Here is a 15592-nt window from a genome sequence, read left to right on the forward strand (position 1 = left end):
TCCACTGGCTCCCGATACCGGCACGCATTCAGTTCAAGACTTTGACCCTCACCTACCACTGTCTCGACCACACTGCACCAAGCTACCTTAGTCACTCGTCTCTCCATACATCCCCTCCAGACCACTGTGCTCCTCCAGTGCCAGAAGGCTAACTCTGCCTCCTCTCCACTCCCCTTCCTCCAGAGCCGCTCCTTCTCATCCCTGGCCCCTAAGTGGTGGAATGACCTGCCCACCGAAGTCAAAACAGCAGAGTCCTTGACCTCATTGTGGCGCTTACTCAAGATGCATCTCTTCCGACAGCACTTGTAATATTAGTCCTCTATCCCTGCTAGATAGCACTTCAGCTTATTATGCTCCTTGCGTTCTTGATTTTGTTTTCCTCCTTGCTCCCATTCCCGTAGCCCTCGTCTGTAACCCTACATCTTGACAGCACTTCGAATGCCTGTATTTACGAGTGTGGCTCTGACTTGTCGCTGTACATATTTTGGATTTAGTTTCAAAGGAGCTCAGGGGGATATTTTCACCTGATATTGTAAATGGGACGTGTTTGGATTCCAACAGCAATTTTCTCAACTCAGTGTTACACATCTATACTTGTAATACCACAGGGGACCTTCATTCTTTTCTTTCCCTTTCTTCTTATATTGCTTCTGCATGTCCTGCTCTCTGTGGAGGGGGACAGAGTGTCCAGGTGGACAGAAGTCCCTGCTCTTTCTCTCCAGGGGAATGAGTGAGGACCACCGCTCTCATGACTGGACTCAAAGATCATGGTCAGGAGTATATTTAACACTCAGGATCAACTCACACATTTTATCTTATTATTTTATTTTCCAAACCCACCTTGGAGGAAATAAAAGACCAAACCCTCTCCTGTAGATTTGTCTCGTTGTTGTTGTTGTCATTGCTGTTTGTGGTGAGTTGTTTCCCAGGGCGTCGGAGCACTCGCTGCCTGTGAACAGATTGTTCCAAATAAAAAAAGGGGAAACAAAGAGTTTGTCAGTTTGCCTCTTCTTCCTCAGCCTTTAGTAAATATTTTCATTGGTTAATAATTTCACAAAATGTCACTTTTTTACAGTGGAACCCCACATTAATGGAAATGAGACAAGAAATGCTTTAATACCTCATTATAGCAGACAGATAGGCAGACACACGCAGAGATATAGAGATTAATCATAGATAGGGTGATGCAAAAACACAGATAACGTAATTTAAAACACTGATTTTAGTTTCTTCAGTTTTTCATGATTAAATTAATACAAACTTTCTAAACCAATGCCATTCCCTCATGAAGCCGTAACTCCTTGACCACCAAACAAAGGCTGTTTGTTACGTTATGTTACATGTGGAGAGATCTTGTCTAAGATAAGGTAATTCTATCAAACAAACACAAAGCTGGGATTTCACACAACACACAACACACGACTGCAGCTGCCTCAAAGACACCCTTGTGCTATGCATCAGATGAATGGGTGCATTCACAGCAGAGTTATACTGTAGATTGAGAGACATAATTACAAAACAAAAAACAAAACAACAACAATGTGTATCTGCATGGCCACAATGGTGCTGTCGCTGCTTGAGACCCATAGGGCCTGGAGAAATGGAAAACCTCAGTGTACTTATGCATCCTGTAGCATGTTAGGAACCCCTTCAAGATACTCCCACAATATCACATTCCAGAACAGTACAATCATAATAATAGTAACGATAATAACTTGGAAAGGTGGCAATGAAAAGAGTTAATGCGATGGAGTGTGGAGCCGGAGGCCTGGCGGTCGGTGCCCGTGGAGGGTGGGCGGCCCGGCACTCTGCCAGGTGAGCTCGTCTCTGTAACGGGGAGGGGCCAGGGCCAGCTCCTCTCATTTCACTGGCAAATGTCACATCAGTTCCCTCTCCCTCAGAGCAGACAGGCAGAGTCAGAGGATAGGATGCATTCATGGAGCACCTTCTCACTGCAGTTTGTTTACTTCTGTACAAAGCGCTCTTTGTCCTCTCAGGTAAGAACTTGCATTATTATTATGATGATGATTATTGTAGTTGTTGTTGTTGTGTAAATATGCCTTTGATTGTATATGTTAGGGTGGAAGATTGATGTTTCCTGGAAACTTGTGTAAGAGAAACCTATTTCAGATGGGACAGGAATTCCGAGATGTGGTGTTTAATGTAATTTCACCCATTGAACCAGTATGTCGTCTGTTTGTCAGTTTTAATTCACAAGAACTTCATGTTGTTGTTGTTTTTGTCAAGAACATTTCCTTTTTTTAAAAATCAGACCATTGATTTTATTTAACATTAAACTAAACTAGTTCGTAACTAGAAGGAATACTAAATCTAATGCATTGAAAGAGTGGCTTTCACACAATGTTCTTATATTGAAATGAATAATATTCAAATGATTGATGAAACAACTTAAAAAAATGAGAGCCCTGAAAAGAGGGCAGTGTGATGTTTAGCCTTCAGTTCTTTAGATTTGAATATGAAATTATAAGCAAATACTGTCAAAAGGACTTTCAAGGCCTTGTTCTGCAGTGCAGGGTTTGTTCTAGAAGTTACGGATTTTAATAATTTAATTTATTTTAATTCGGGCGACGTACTGTCATTATTTCAGGTAAACAGGAGTTGGAAAGGGACTGGTTCTAATTGAAGCTCTCTTGTATGTGGAAATGAGCACATGCTGATGAATAGACAGGAAAATGTGAGCAAAATGTGTTAGTAAGTGACTCCAGTCGCCAATGGGTCCATTTTAAAACCGACTCATCTTCGTCGCTTCTCACACAGCAGTGAAAAGTAATCTTTCGACAAACTGTCTTTGGTAAAAGCCCTGGAGAGATCTGTTCGTAAGCACTGCACACACGTATTGTTGACTTTGCTGATTTCATTTTTATGGTATTGTCGGGGGCCTGTTTACTTTGGTTTGGAAGGGCACGGCTGGGTGTCAATATAGTGCAGCTCAATTCACTAGCTGGTATCCTACACAATTGTTCTCCAGGACAAAAACACAATAGCTTGTTCTGTTCATTGCAAACTGTATAGATAGGTATTGTCTGTTATGAGGCTAAACATTCCTGTTGGTGTTGGACTGAAGGTCCTGGGGAAACTGTCAAACACAAGACTCAGCCTGTAAGCATCGCTGCATAACTCCTGCCTAGATAAACTACAGGTACACACCTCTGTCGGCAGTGCGCTGTCAAGCAGTTTGCGCAAAGAGAGCAGAACTAACAAACTTTATTTTATTTTATTTTCTCAACAACGACAACGAGAGGTGAATCCACAACAGCCACGCATCTCACAGCCTGGTCGGGACGCTTCCCTGGCGCTCGTCACGGTGGTGGCTGTATTTATTATTTATAACACAGCAAACCACAACAATGTGCTATTGTGATGAATAATATTAGCAGTCAACAGCTCCCCCCGAGCGGGTGTCTGCGGGGCAGGTTGGCGGTGGTGAGGGGGTGCTGTGCACAAGGACACAGCCTGGCTCTCCTGGCGCTGGTGCTGGGCTGCTCTGTCTTTACTGTGCTGGTGATGAAATACTCGTTTCAGTGCGCTGAAGGCAGGCGTTCGTCTATCATTCAGGTAGATGTTGTGCAAAGCAGCCCACAAAGTATATCTTCTTATTCGCCATCTGTGGAGCTTCAGAGTTTCACATGTTTGTCTTGAGAACAGAGGAAATGGTCCTTCTCAGGCTTCTGCTTTTACCAAGCAATGACGCCAAATGGATCAAATCAGAAGAACCCCATTCATCTACCGCAACAACAAGAGGTCTCTATCCTCCTCAGTACTGAATTATACATTTGTTTCCCAGCAAAACTTTCAGCATCCCTTTTTTTGGGGGGTGGGGGGGCAAACCTCTCTCATTATTTAGTTTAACAGGTTACTTCACAAAGCAATTGTTTGCTTAAAGACCAGTTCATACTAATCAAGCATGACTTGGTGTCTATCCAGAAAGTACACAGAAACTGAACAAACATTGATCTACGCTGCCGTGCAAACCTGTCAAGTAAAGTACAGTGATGACCGGCCCTGTAACCCTCACACTTAGTGCTTCAGGGTTCACATCGTACCGTCAGACTCTGTGAGCCTCCATTTCATAATGAGAGAAACAGCAATATTTGCAAACCAACATATCAAAATCTTAATTTCCATACGTGTGTTATTGTTGCTCTAGACATTGTGCTCAAGTCAAATAATGAATAGGCCCTAATTGTCCTGGTGTTGCAATAGTGAATTTGTTGTTTAATGGTTTTCCGGGTAAAGCTATATTTTGTACAACATAATGCAAATATAGGATTCATATTTAATTCAGCTTTGCAGAGGAACAAGCAAACATGTTCTCAGTGGGATTTTCATAATCCTTGAGAACATTGTTTGCCTGCACATAAATTGCTTAGTTTACATCACAGAAGCCCACAGTATGTTTAGAACAGGACATGAACAATACAAATCTTTTATGTCTAGTAAGTTATGTTATGAGAGTAACTATCTTTAGAAATTAAAATAATTTTAGCTAATTTCATCTATCGTATTCTAGAACACCAGGGTGTAATTTGATGAAAGCAGGCAATTAGGTTTAGAGGTCTGAGCTAGACATCTTCCATTCATGCTTCCAACGCTGTCTGCTTTGTGAAGAGTTGTGGCTCTGGATTTTATATCATCTGAGCATCTCTGTGCATATCCATGTGTGCCCCATTCAACATGGATGCACACATAGCAGGACAGAATTCCGCGCTCGGGATTTGCACAGCACTGACACAGATATTCTCATACAGCTCCTCCCCTGCCAAGAGACCAGTCTCCCATCATAGGAGATTTCACAAAGACGTCACCACAATGAGCTCATGAACACAATGTCCCACATGCCACAGGGCTGTCACTGACCAGTTCAGATGCGAGTTTGATCCAGTGTTGTGTAGGGAAACATTGTGGGTTGATCCGTGTTTCCAGGTAGTGTTGGTGTTTCCCTGTGAAAGCGGGCGTGAGTTTCATGTTGTCACCTTGAAAAGGTGCACGACTTTCTCCAGGGATGTTTTGTTTTCTTTCCACCATCGAGAGCTTTGATGTTATTTGACCCAGAGTTTTCTGATTCAGTTGTTTAAGCCAGTGCTCTGCCACCTTCAGTCAGGGTCAGGGACAGTCAGGGACTTGTCTAATGTGAACTTCTCCACATGTCATCTCTGTGTCATATGAAGCTCTGTTAATGCTCCGGGTAGGGAGTTGTTACAATGGGAACATCTAACCAAAGCATTTTCTAATTTCTGCTGTAACTGAAAATGTCTAACCATCCAACACAATCCAAACGTCTCTGTCTTTGTAGGCCCCGATGTGGTGCTAGTCATAGCCCCCACACACATCCATGGCACTAAAGGACAGCCTCTTCTTCTGCCAGTGGAGTACAACTTCGCCATCAAGGACGTGGACATCCAGGGCAGCTGGCATCTGAAGAATAAATCCAACGGTCTGACACACCTTGTGACGTTCAGAAACAAGACCGTCATCGCGGACATGCACATGGAATACACCAACAAGTTCTCCTTCCACCCCCCCAATGCGTCCCTGAAGATCAACAGGCTGGACGACACGGAAGAGGGGGAGTACGAGCTGACGATCAACATCAGGTTCTCAAATGACGCCCAACCGGTGAAGAAGACGAAAAGCATCAAAGTGACAGTTGACGGTAAGTTGGTCAAATATGACACGACTGGGATTTTGGGAAACAAACACGATTGAGTTGTTCCACCTTCTTCTGCACATTTGTTGCCTACAAAACCTACTACTTATCATGAAGTTTTTGTTTTAAATGTTTACGTTATATCAACAGATCATCCTTATAGACCTACGTGGCAAATTATACATTCTTACTTGTATTTAATGTTAAACATTTAATCTGACAACCCCACTGGGATGAGACATCTTTTTAAAAGGCATTAATCCATCCTTGAGTTCAGTGGGATGAAATCTTAGACATCATATTGACACATCAACATGATCACAAATGAAATCTGCAGATTTTCAGCCTATTTCTGTCATTGTTTAACATTCTTGAGATCAATTTGTAACGATTATGCTCTATGTCAATATTTTGTCTTCGCTCTGTTTTCTCATGATGTTTATCCAGACGGAAAATGGTAGAAAAGCAATGTGAAACCGTGGTAAACAAAGGTTCAAGTTGATACCTTGTGTTTTGTCTTCAGACACATTTTAAACAACTGCTAGAGCTCAATTAAGCAAATCAGCGATAACTCTTTCACAGTCAGGTATGGAGGAGGAAGCGCGTCCCCTCCCTGTACCAGAATCACTATAGGATGCCATTTATATCTTTACTTTATATATATTATGCTTTTTCATATAGTTATATTATATTACTAATACCCTATACATATTTAAAATATATATTGATAATATATGAGTCTTCCATAAAGACTGGGATGAAAGATACTATATAAATGAAAGGTATTTTTATGATTATTGAGGAAATGGAAACGCTGACCAATCCCAATCAGTAAATGTTTATTATGTTTGCAGTGCCAGTGTCCAGACCGCTCATACGGTTGACTCCGGCCACTGCAGCGATCGAAGACAAAGACAACGTGACATTGAGCTGCTGGGTGCAAAATGGGACGAGGGTGCAGTACCGGTGGCTGAGAGAAACCAATCCCCTCCAGCCCGGCGCTCGCCACACGCTTTCAGATGGTCACAGCGTCCTGCGCATCAGTCCGGTGAGGAAGGCAGACATGGGGAACTACACCTGCGAGGCCAGCAATTACATCAGCCGCCAACAGAGCCAGAAACTCCCACTCAACGTCTTCTGTAAGTATAAGGACAAAAGAGCAGCTTTCCTCCATTTTCTTAGGTATTCTCTCTTTAAAAAAACAAATTGCAAAAGTCAAAATATGATGAACTGTTACTTTCGGCCTTTCGTGTTAATGGGAGCTGGGCTGTGTTTGTCTCTGTGTCATTTTTAAATTGTTCCTTTTGTTTGCATCCGATCTGCTAGCTTACTTACTTCCAGTAAGGGTTTCTGGAAGAGTTTGCACAATAGACTCTTTATTTCTTTATAAAAAACTGTAATACATTTAATATACACAGAGAGAGAAGAGCTTCTAACGATATCTGAATATTTGAGAGCGAGAAATGAAAATGAAATGTTTGTTCTGCTTCCTTTTACAACTCCATACAACAGGGAAGTCATTTTTATTTGTATTAGCAGCCCTGTGCAAAGAAAGACCTTGTGCGGAGTCAGCAAACGATGTCACTGTTGATGAGATAAGAATGACATCATAGCCAAATCTGTATTGCGGGATGTTAGGGGGATATGTTTTATGTATTGGTCCACTCACCTCTGCAGGGAGCTTTATAAGATGGTTCAGATGATATGTATATAAAAAGTCTATGGGCATTAAACAGAGGATAGTGGACGTACCATAATGGTTGTTGATAAATTAGGAGAGACAAAGCCACAGTTTTGAAAAGCAAAACTGTTGTGCTAAAATGTTATATTGCCTCTGAGGAAAAGGTAACATTGCAACGTACATTGCAGGCGGAATCTGTTAATAGTATAGCAAGTCGATGTGGAGTGAGAAGTGATACTCACTACAAGGCACTTTTTCTTCAGCGTATGCGAAATGCGGGCAGTTGGTAGAGAGATACGCGAATACGGGAATGGCTGGTGCTTATTTAAGGCTTGAGATAAGGATGAACGCACGCCCTGCTGCAGAGGGCTTTCATCCCCTTTGTTGTGAGGCACCATATGCTCCCGCTTCGGGGCGAGGGCTTGATAACAGGTCATCAACACAGAAAGCACTCACCACCTGCCGGAGTGCAGAGTACAGCCCTAGAGTCGACTGCCACAGTGACTGTAAACTAGTGTGTCAATCTGCCATGAGCCCGGCTGTGAAAACCAGCAGTGAGTGGCTCGTCCATACGTCCCGATGATGGGAGGATTCACTCTCTTCTCAGCTCTCCCCTGTTCTGCCTCGATGAAACTTTACCGTAGTAAACCTGCGGGGTCATGTGGAAGTTTCCCCCCTAGTTTCCCAGATGGATTTGCCCTGATTTTGTCATTTATCATTACTGTCATAAACTGTGACACTTATATATTTAGCTTTTTTTTTTATAATAATGAACATTTACTCTGTAGTTTGTTGAATCCCCATGGGAAGGCTGTAGAAACTGAATCAATGGCCGCCATGTAAGCCAATAGAGATTATCAACACCCGACTAAAACAGCGCCCTGCTGTTCAGAAGAGCTGAATAAGGCAGCAATCAGTCGGTCCAACAAGCAGAATATCTTCACATTCACTCTGCGAAAGCCCAAGAAGTTCAGGGCTGAGGAGAGAAAAAGGCATTTCATTTCATTCTTGGAGATAATATATTTAAAGACATCAGTTTCTTGAAGGTCTTTGATCACTGCCTTTGGGTGAGAGTTGGTGCCTCATGATTAATTTTTTGAAAGCAAGTTTGGTTAAAACGTTATGGCATGTAAATATATGGTATAATACTTTAGCTGCGGAATGGGGAGAATTGGAAAACGTTTCTGCCCTGAATTAGGGAACTACCCATAACAGCGTCAGGGTGTTTTGATTTACATAATATTTCCAAAACCTTCATATTGTTCTTGTTGTGCGCATTCTTCCAGATGGACCCTACAACCTGGCCGTGAACTCGGACATTGGCCTGCAGACGGGCCAGGTCTTCACAGTGGATCCCGGGGAGCTGGTGTCATTTGACTGCTGGGCCGACTCCAACCCGCCCAACACCTACGTGTGGATTTCCAAAGGGATCAATTTCACAGAGGTGATCATGACGGGGCCTCGGTTTGAGGTGAAGTCGCTGACCCTCGCGCACCGGGAGGACTACACGTGCCGCGCGTACAACAACGTCACGCAGAAGCAAGACGAGGCCCAGTTCACCATCGTGGTCGCGGGCCTAGGAATCGGTAAGTGCAGGGAGAGGAGTGCATGGAAAGCTAAAGCAACAAAAAACGAAACACGAGAATGTAGTTTATAAATAAATAAATAAATAAATAAATGCTGACTGAAAATCCAAGACATGCAAAACATGTTGTATAAAGATCACTATACCCAGCATGTGGATATATATATATAAGTTATGGTAGTTTCTTCTAAAATATTTCAGTAAAGAACAATTGTGTTCTATTTTATAAGTTTTATTTATGTATTTTTACAAACAATTTTCAGACCCTGTTCATTTTTTACTTGCAGCTACAAAATTGGACTAAAGAATTTAATTTTATTCAGAGTAAACTGAATAAAGGCACTGTTTTTAACAATGGATATTGGTCTCAAATGTAAATATGTACTTTAAATGACCCAATTTGACTCAGCAAGTGATAACTGTCTATCTGTAAACAAAAATTAAACTTTTAGTCCAGCTTATCTTACACTTACACTTTCTCTATTAAGCCTACATTTTCAATCCGCACAAATTGTTAGAAAGCTGCTGCAGATTGAAATATGTAACCAGGACCGTATCTAGTGCGTCGTCCGTGTCTGAGAAGTGTCAATATTTTGCTGGTTTCTCAGGTGCTGAGTGTACAGCACACCTGCCCGTATATGAAAGTCTTACGGATGTTTTGTAAAGTAAACAGGAGACAGCAGGTGTTTTTTGTGTACAGTGTTTAACTGGATTCCCTCCATACGAGCTCACTGGTACTGCGGCGGCCTTGGCAAATATAGATTTCACTTTTCAAAATGGTATAATACCCGAGTGTATCAGCAAAACGCTACTGTTTCACCCAACAATGCACCCTTTATACAAAACATTGATAATGCAAACCAAGGGGAACGCTATTCATTGTTTTTAGACGGCAAAACTAACATCTTGCCAGGGAATACTATACTGTATTTCAAATGGTACTAAAATTATGTTTTTATTAAAACAGCAGTAAAAACATCATTTAACCATCATTACTTATATTGAATTGCTTACTGAGTGATGCACCACAGACACATTCGTGTATAATCAAATAGCTTTTAAATCAGAATCATACTCTTTCCCTGTTTTAATTTGAGCCTTCTGTTCATTTGAAACACCAGTTTCCACCTGTGTTTGGTCGTAAAGAGCCCTATTAAAGATAGCAGATAGCATTCCACTCCATTCATATTTGTATTTGGAATTTGGGAGAAATGTTGTCAGTAGTTTATAGAATTCAACAAAAATGTTAATTTTACCCAAATACATACCTATAAATAGAAAATCCAAAGAGAAAAATAATTGTGCAGTGGGCTCTTAATATTTTCCAGAGCTGTATATAAACACATGTAGTAGGACTGTTGAGAAGGTTTTTCTGTGTATTTCTGAGAATTCAATGCCTTTTATCACAGCATTTATTGCCATGGCAGCTTGTAATAAATTAGATAATAAATACAGTTACAATGATTTCCATGCATGAGAGATAATATAGGTACAGCATGCAAATGGACAAATATGCCGCAGAGCATGTCTGGCAGGCGAGCTCACTCCCATGTGAGTGGGGTTTGCCTGGCTCAGTCCAGTGTCTGGCACAAACCAGTGGCGTATTAATTACTTTCACCAGACATTGGCCAGTCTGTAGATACCAAGCCATGAAGCCCAATACAGCTTAAATTGCCAGAAAGAACAAGAAACTCAGAAAAATACACCAACACACTGCCAGGCTGAATGTCATCATATTCAGTTATGATATATAATCCAAAATAATGTCTCTAATGCTATAACTCAAACATCTCCAATCAGGCCAAGAGACCAGTATTGTTAAACCATACCCATCTGTTTTCAACCTTTAAATGAACCATAAAGAATATTTTCATTTCATGGTGGTTTTCTTTCTTTTTTCCGAAGGCAGGGAAAAACACTCCCAAGTTGGCAGTTCCATATCCCCGGTGGCGGCCATCACTGTGACTTCGCTCATCGTCATCACGTGCATGGTGTTTGTGCTCTTCAGAAAGGCTTGCCATCCTCAGAAAGGTAGGAAATACCTCAGCAAAAAATATTATGTTCTGTAGAGCAAAGAGAAACTAAAAAAGGATCTTAAGGACATTCATTTTCTCAAAGTCTGTGTCTGGTGGGTTGAACTCCCAAGGTTAATCATATTCAGATTCTGCACAGAAGCTTGTGTCATCATGGTGGCGTTTACATAAATAAACACATTTATTATGAAGACAGAGACGAGACGAAGCACAGAGACAAAGGGAGAACTCAGCGGAGGAAGACCTTTGAGCTGAAACAGGCCTGTCCGTCTGCTGTTTGTTTCGAGTTTGCTCTGTCTTCATGACAAACATGTTTATTTATCCAAACCCCCCAGCTACATTTTCCTGCCTTTGACAGGGAAGCATGATTTGCACAATTAAGTCTGAATCAAAATTAAAAGCCCCAACTATATTATTCAAAAAACGCAGAAAATATCCATCTACACTGAGGATTTCAGTTTAACATTGATGCCGAAAGATCCTGGCCTCCATGCATCTATCTTTCCAGTGCACAATGTTTACACAATAACAAACTATTCAGATGAGCTGGGAAAGTCACCTGAAATGAATTGGTTAATTGAAAAATGATTTAAAAGTCTGTAAGTTATTTCAAAAAGATCAACCAAGGCCTGCATTTGACATAAATTATATACTGTATATATCTTTTTAATTCTTTATCTCACCATGTCTGAAAATCAGGATCACTTTATCTGTAGTTCAGTTTTAGTCAGATGCCTCTCAGACTGTAAACAGTGGCTTCAATAATGCAAAAGGGAAGGATGACTCAAGTGCCCAGGAGCAGGTTCCTGTATTGTTGTGGGAAGTGGACGGGCAGCTCTGTGATCTAACTTCTGCCCTTTCTTTTTCAGTGATCAGGAATATGTATAACAGGTAAGAAGAGTTACTGTCCGTGATCTTAAAGTACACACAAGAAGTTGATACATTTACATCTATTTAAATATATACGTATTTGATGTTGCGCTCTTTCTCTGTATTCCTCCAGGCCTCTAACGGAACAAAAGAGACCACACCTGTCAGGTACATTGTTTTCTCGATTCGTCAGTTATCACCAGGTTATTTAACTGCGCTGTGTCATTACAGCTAATGAATTCTGCCCCTCTGCCCCCACAGTATACAGCATCGAGAGGCGCTTTGTTTGTCTGAGCGATACTGACGCACTGTGACGCACTTTGCTCAAGTTTGTTCACTGATCATTGCTTTCAAGAGGGGATTTTTAGCTCTGCGGATTTTGTTAGACCCTGGGTTCTTCAGCATTGAGATATAACTCCTGGACTGACATGAGGGGGAGGCCAGGAGGAGTCACTTTTTTGAAGCATTGTTTGAGGGAAGGGATTGTGGTAAATTTGAGCCTAAATCTACCTGTAATGTTGCTAGTCTTAAAGAGTAGTTGGTCCCCAGTATTCCCAGTTTAAGATTCACCAGGGAGGTTATTACTTGTGCCTGTGTAGGTGTCTGAAGGACTTGACACAGTTTGCTGGCTACAGGGAAAGTTAATGAACACTGTGCTTGACTAGTCACTGTGTCACTGCATTCCTCAAAGCTTCTGGTGTTTAATATTAACACAGACCCCATCTCCATACTGTCTTTATTGTGCTTGACGGGGACATATTTCCAGCTGCATTTTGTTGTTTTATTTTCTAGTTTTATATACAATTCTCAGGTAATAATAAAACCGAGGTAGCAAGTAGAATCTGTGGTAAGACAAAACCCAACATGTTTTTGTGAGTCTGTGCATCTTTAAATGCTTATTGTGATTCCTATTCCTCTACTCGAATCGCTCTTTTGCATAAGCGTGTAGCCCTGCGCTCAGTCTACCTGCAAATAACACATCCTTCCTTTTATTGGTGTTATTCTATTTCATGTTTACACTGCCCTCAAACTGGGAACAGGGGAGACTTTCTCTGCTGCACGTCGTAGGAGGAAAGGGCCCCTGGCTTCCTAGAGCAAAACTGATATTTCCAAAATAAACAGCCCAGAATACATTCAAGCCCAGGTTGTTCTTCATTTACATGTGTGACTATTTCCATTGGCAGAAAGCTATTTGCATAATCTTCAGTGCAGACAGGCAGGCAGGACAGGGAAGTCACGGTCTTTCCAGTCATTGTGAAATATTCAGCAGAGAGTCGAGGCCTGTTTTAGAGGTTTGCTGTATTGCATTTATCTCTCACTGTGTTGTTACCTCCATCATCAAACAGAGAAGAACTTGAAATGGTACCTTCATTTCCCCACAAGCTACAAATACTGAAGAAAAATTAAAGATTTGGAAAGTCTACCATTCACTCTCTGAGACTGGTCCTCAAACCAAGCATTCGAGGGTTCCTCCTCAGATTGACCTCTCTGTTTGGAAAGTCAAATGCCACCACTGAAGTAATTATAAACCTTAATCCAATCTTTCTATGTTCTCAGGTCATGAAGATGCAACTGAAGATTTTGGCATCTACGAATTTATTGCCATTCCAGGGAAATCTGACCCCACGCAGGTGTGCTTCTGACCATCTTCTTCTCCTCTTCAAAATGCAGAGATAATGACCCCTCTTTTGTAAATAATGTGATGTGAAAGTTTGAAGAAGCTAAGAGAAACTGTATTTTCTTTGCTTGCATCCCTAGGCTTCAAGCAGGTCTCTCTCGCGGCTGGATTCAGCCCAGGATTTACACACCACCATCTACGACGTCATCAGACACATTCCCGAAACACCTCCACAGGGACCTCTGAAGTGACTCCCGGGCTTTTGGTCACAGTGCACCCTTGTAGCTTAGAGGAGTGGTTTTCAGAAGGAAACAGTCAAGCTTCCTGTCTGAGCAGGTATTTTCTGAAGAATATCTCCAGACATCCGGATAAAGAATATATTTTCTATAGCACAGATTTTCTTTTCTTTTAATTAGGAGAAAACATTTCCCTTTGACCCCTGCCCTCCCTGCCACCAGGGAAGCTTTCAATTTTCAGGTGGTAGTCAACCTTTAAGGGAAACTGGCACAGTTCCTAAAATAATGGTTTTATGCATTGTCCTGGATAGTTTTAACATACTTCACCGTATGTGTCTTCCCCGCGTCAACTTGAGTTATTATTATCAAGTCAACTGAGTGTTAGAGTTTCTTACTGCCTATTCTTTCTCCTTATAGTAATTATAGTTTCCATAGACAGCATGAAGTGTTGTTGTGTGCACAGCTACGGATAAAACTGTGAAGAAGGAGTTATTTTCTCCTGTCCAACTACAGAGGAGATTGATGCACAGTGGAGATGGTGCAAGTCCACAATTGGTCATTTGAAAATATCAAAAAAATCTGTAATCAAGCTATGCAGGAAGCTATGACACAACACATACTACAGCAGCAGGTAAAGATGCATAAAACCATAATTTAAAAAACTGTGCCAATTTCTCTTTAAGCAACAAACCTAGATACTTTATATATATATATATATATATATATATATATATATAAATACTTTTTTCCCCCACTGTATATATATATATATATATACAGTGGGGGAAAAAAGTATTTGATCCCCTGCTGATTTTGTACGTTTGCCCACTGACAAAGAAATGATCAGTCTATAATTTTAATGGTAGGTGTATTTTAACAGTGAGAGACAGAATAACAACAACAAAATTAAAAAAAAACGCATTTCAAAAAAGTTATGAATTGATTTGCATGTTAATGAGGGAAATAAGTATTTGACCCCTTCGACTTAGTACTTGGTGGCAAAACCCTTGTTGGCAATCACAGAGGTCAGACGTTTCTTGTAGTTGGCCACCAGGTTTGCACACATCTCAGGAGGGATTTTGTCCCACTCCTCTTTGCAGATCCTCTCCAAGTCATTAAGGTTTCGAGGCTGACGTTTGGCAACTCGAACCTTCAGCTTCCTCCACAGATTTTCTATGGGATTAAGGTCTGGAGACTGGCTAGGCCACTCCAGGACCTTCATGTGCTTCTTCTTGAGCCACTCCTTTGTTGCCTTGGCTGTGTGTTTTGGGTCATTGTCATGCTGGAATCCCCATCCACGACCCATTTTCAATGCCCTGGCTGAGGGAAGGAGGTTCTCACCCAAGATTTGACGGTACATGGTCCCGTCCATCGTCCCTTTGATGCGGTGCAGTTGTCTTGTCCCCTTAGCAGAAAAACACCCCCAAAGCATAATGTTTCCACCTCCATGTTTGACGGTGGGGATGGTGTTCTTGGGGTCATTCCTCCTCCTCCAAACACGGCGAGTTGAGTTGATGCCAAAGAGCTCGATTTTGGTCTCATCTGACCACAACACTTTCACCCAGTTCTCCTCTGAATCATTCAGATGTTCATTGGCAAACTTCAGACGGGCCTGTACGTGTGCTTTCTTGAGCAGCGGGACCTTGCGGGCGCTGCAGGATTTCAGTCCTTCACGGCGTAGTGTGTTACCAATTGTTTATTTGGTGACTATGGTCCCAGCTGCCTTGAGATCATTAACAAGATCCTCCCGTGTAGTTCTGGGCTGATTCCTCACTGTTCTCATGATCATTGAAACTCCACGAGGTGAGATCTTGCATGGAGCCCCAGACCGAGGGAGACTGACAGTTATTTTGTGTTTCTTCCATTTGCGAATAATCGCACCAACTGTTGTCACCTTCTCA

General features: G+C 41.7%; 1 protein-coding gene across 1 annotated transcript; it reads left to right on the forward strand.

The window, feature by feature from the left end:
- Positions 1-1878: 1878 nt before the first annotated feature.
- Positions 1879-14415, forward strand: hepacam2 (HEPACAM family member 2). Its single transcript, XM_066715476.1, has 9 exons — positions 1879-1997; positions 5315-5674; positions 6523-6807; positions 8636-8935; positions 10840-10965; positions 11837-11858; positions 11971-12005; positions 13395-13468; positions 13596-14415. Exons 1-9 carry the CDS (start codon positions 1937-1939, stop codon positions 13704-13706), a joined length of 1374 nt encoding a protein of 457 aa, XP_066571573.1. The 5' UTR covers positions 1879-1936; the 3' UTR covers positions 13707-14415.
- The last annotated feature ends 1177 nt before the right edge of the window (positions 14416-15592 follow it).

The sequence above is a fragment of the Amia ocellicauda genome, chromosome 10 (assembly GCF_036373705.1).
Source record: "Amia ocellicauda isolate fAmiCal2 chromosome 10, fAmiCal2.hap1, whole genome shotgun sequence".
Classification (NCBI taxonomy): domain Eukaryota; kingdom Metazoa; phylum Chordata; class Actinopteri; order Amiiformes; family Amiidae; genus Amia; species Amia ocellicauda.

Excerpts from the sequence above, each read along its gene's own strand:
- hepacam2 (XM_066715476.1), top strand. The coding sequence starts at position 1,937 with ATGGAGCACCTTCTCACTGCAGTTTGTTTACTTCTGTACAAAGCGCTC. Across the intron at positions 5,675-6,522 it reads CATCAAAGTGACAGTTGACG|TGCCAGTGTCCAGACCGCTC; the intron begins GTAAGTTGGTCA and ends TTATGTTTGCAG. Across the intron at positions 13,469-13,595 it reads GGAAATCTGACCCCACGCAG|GCTTCAAGCAGGTCTCTCTC; the intron begins GTGTGCTTCTGA and ends TTGCATCCCTAG.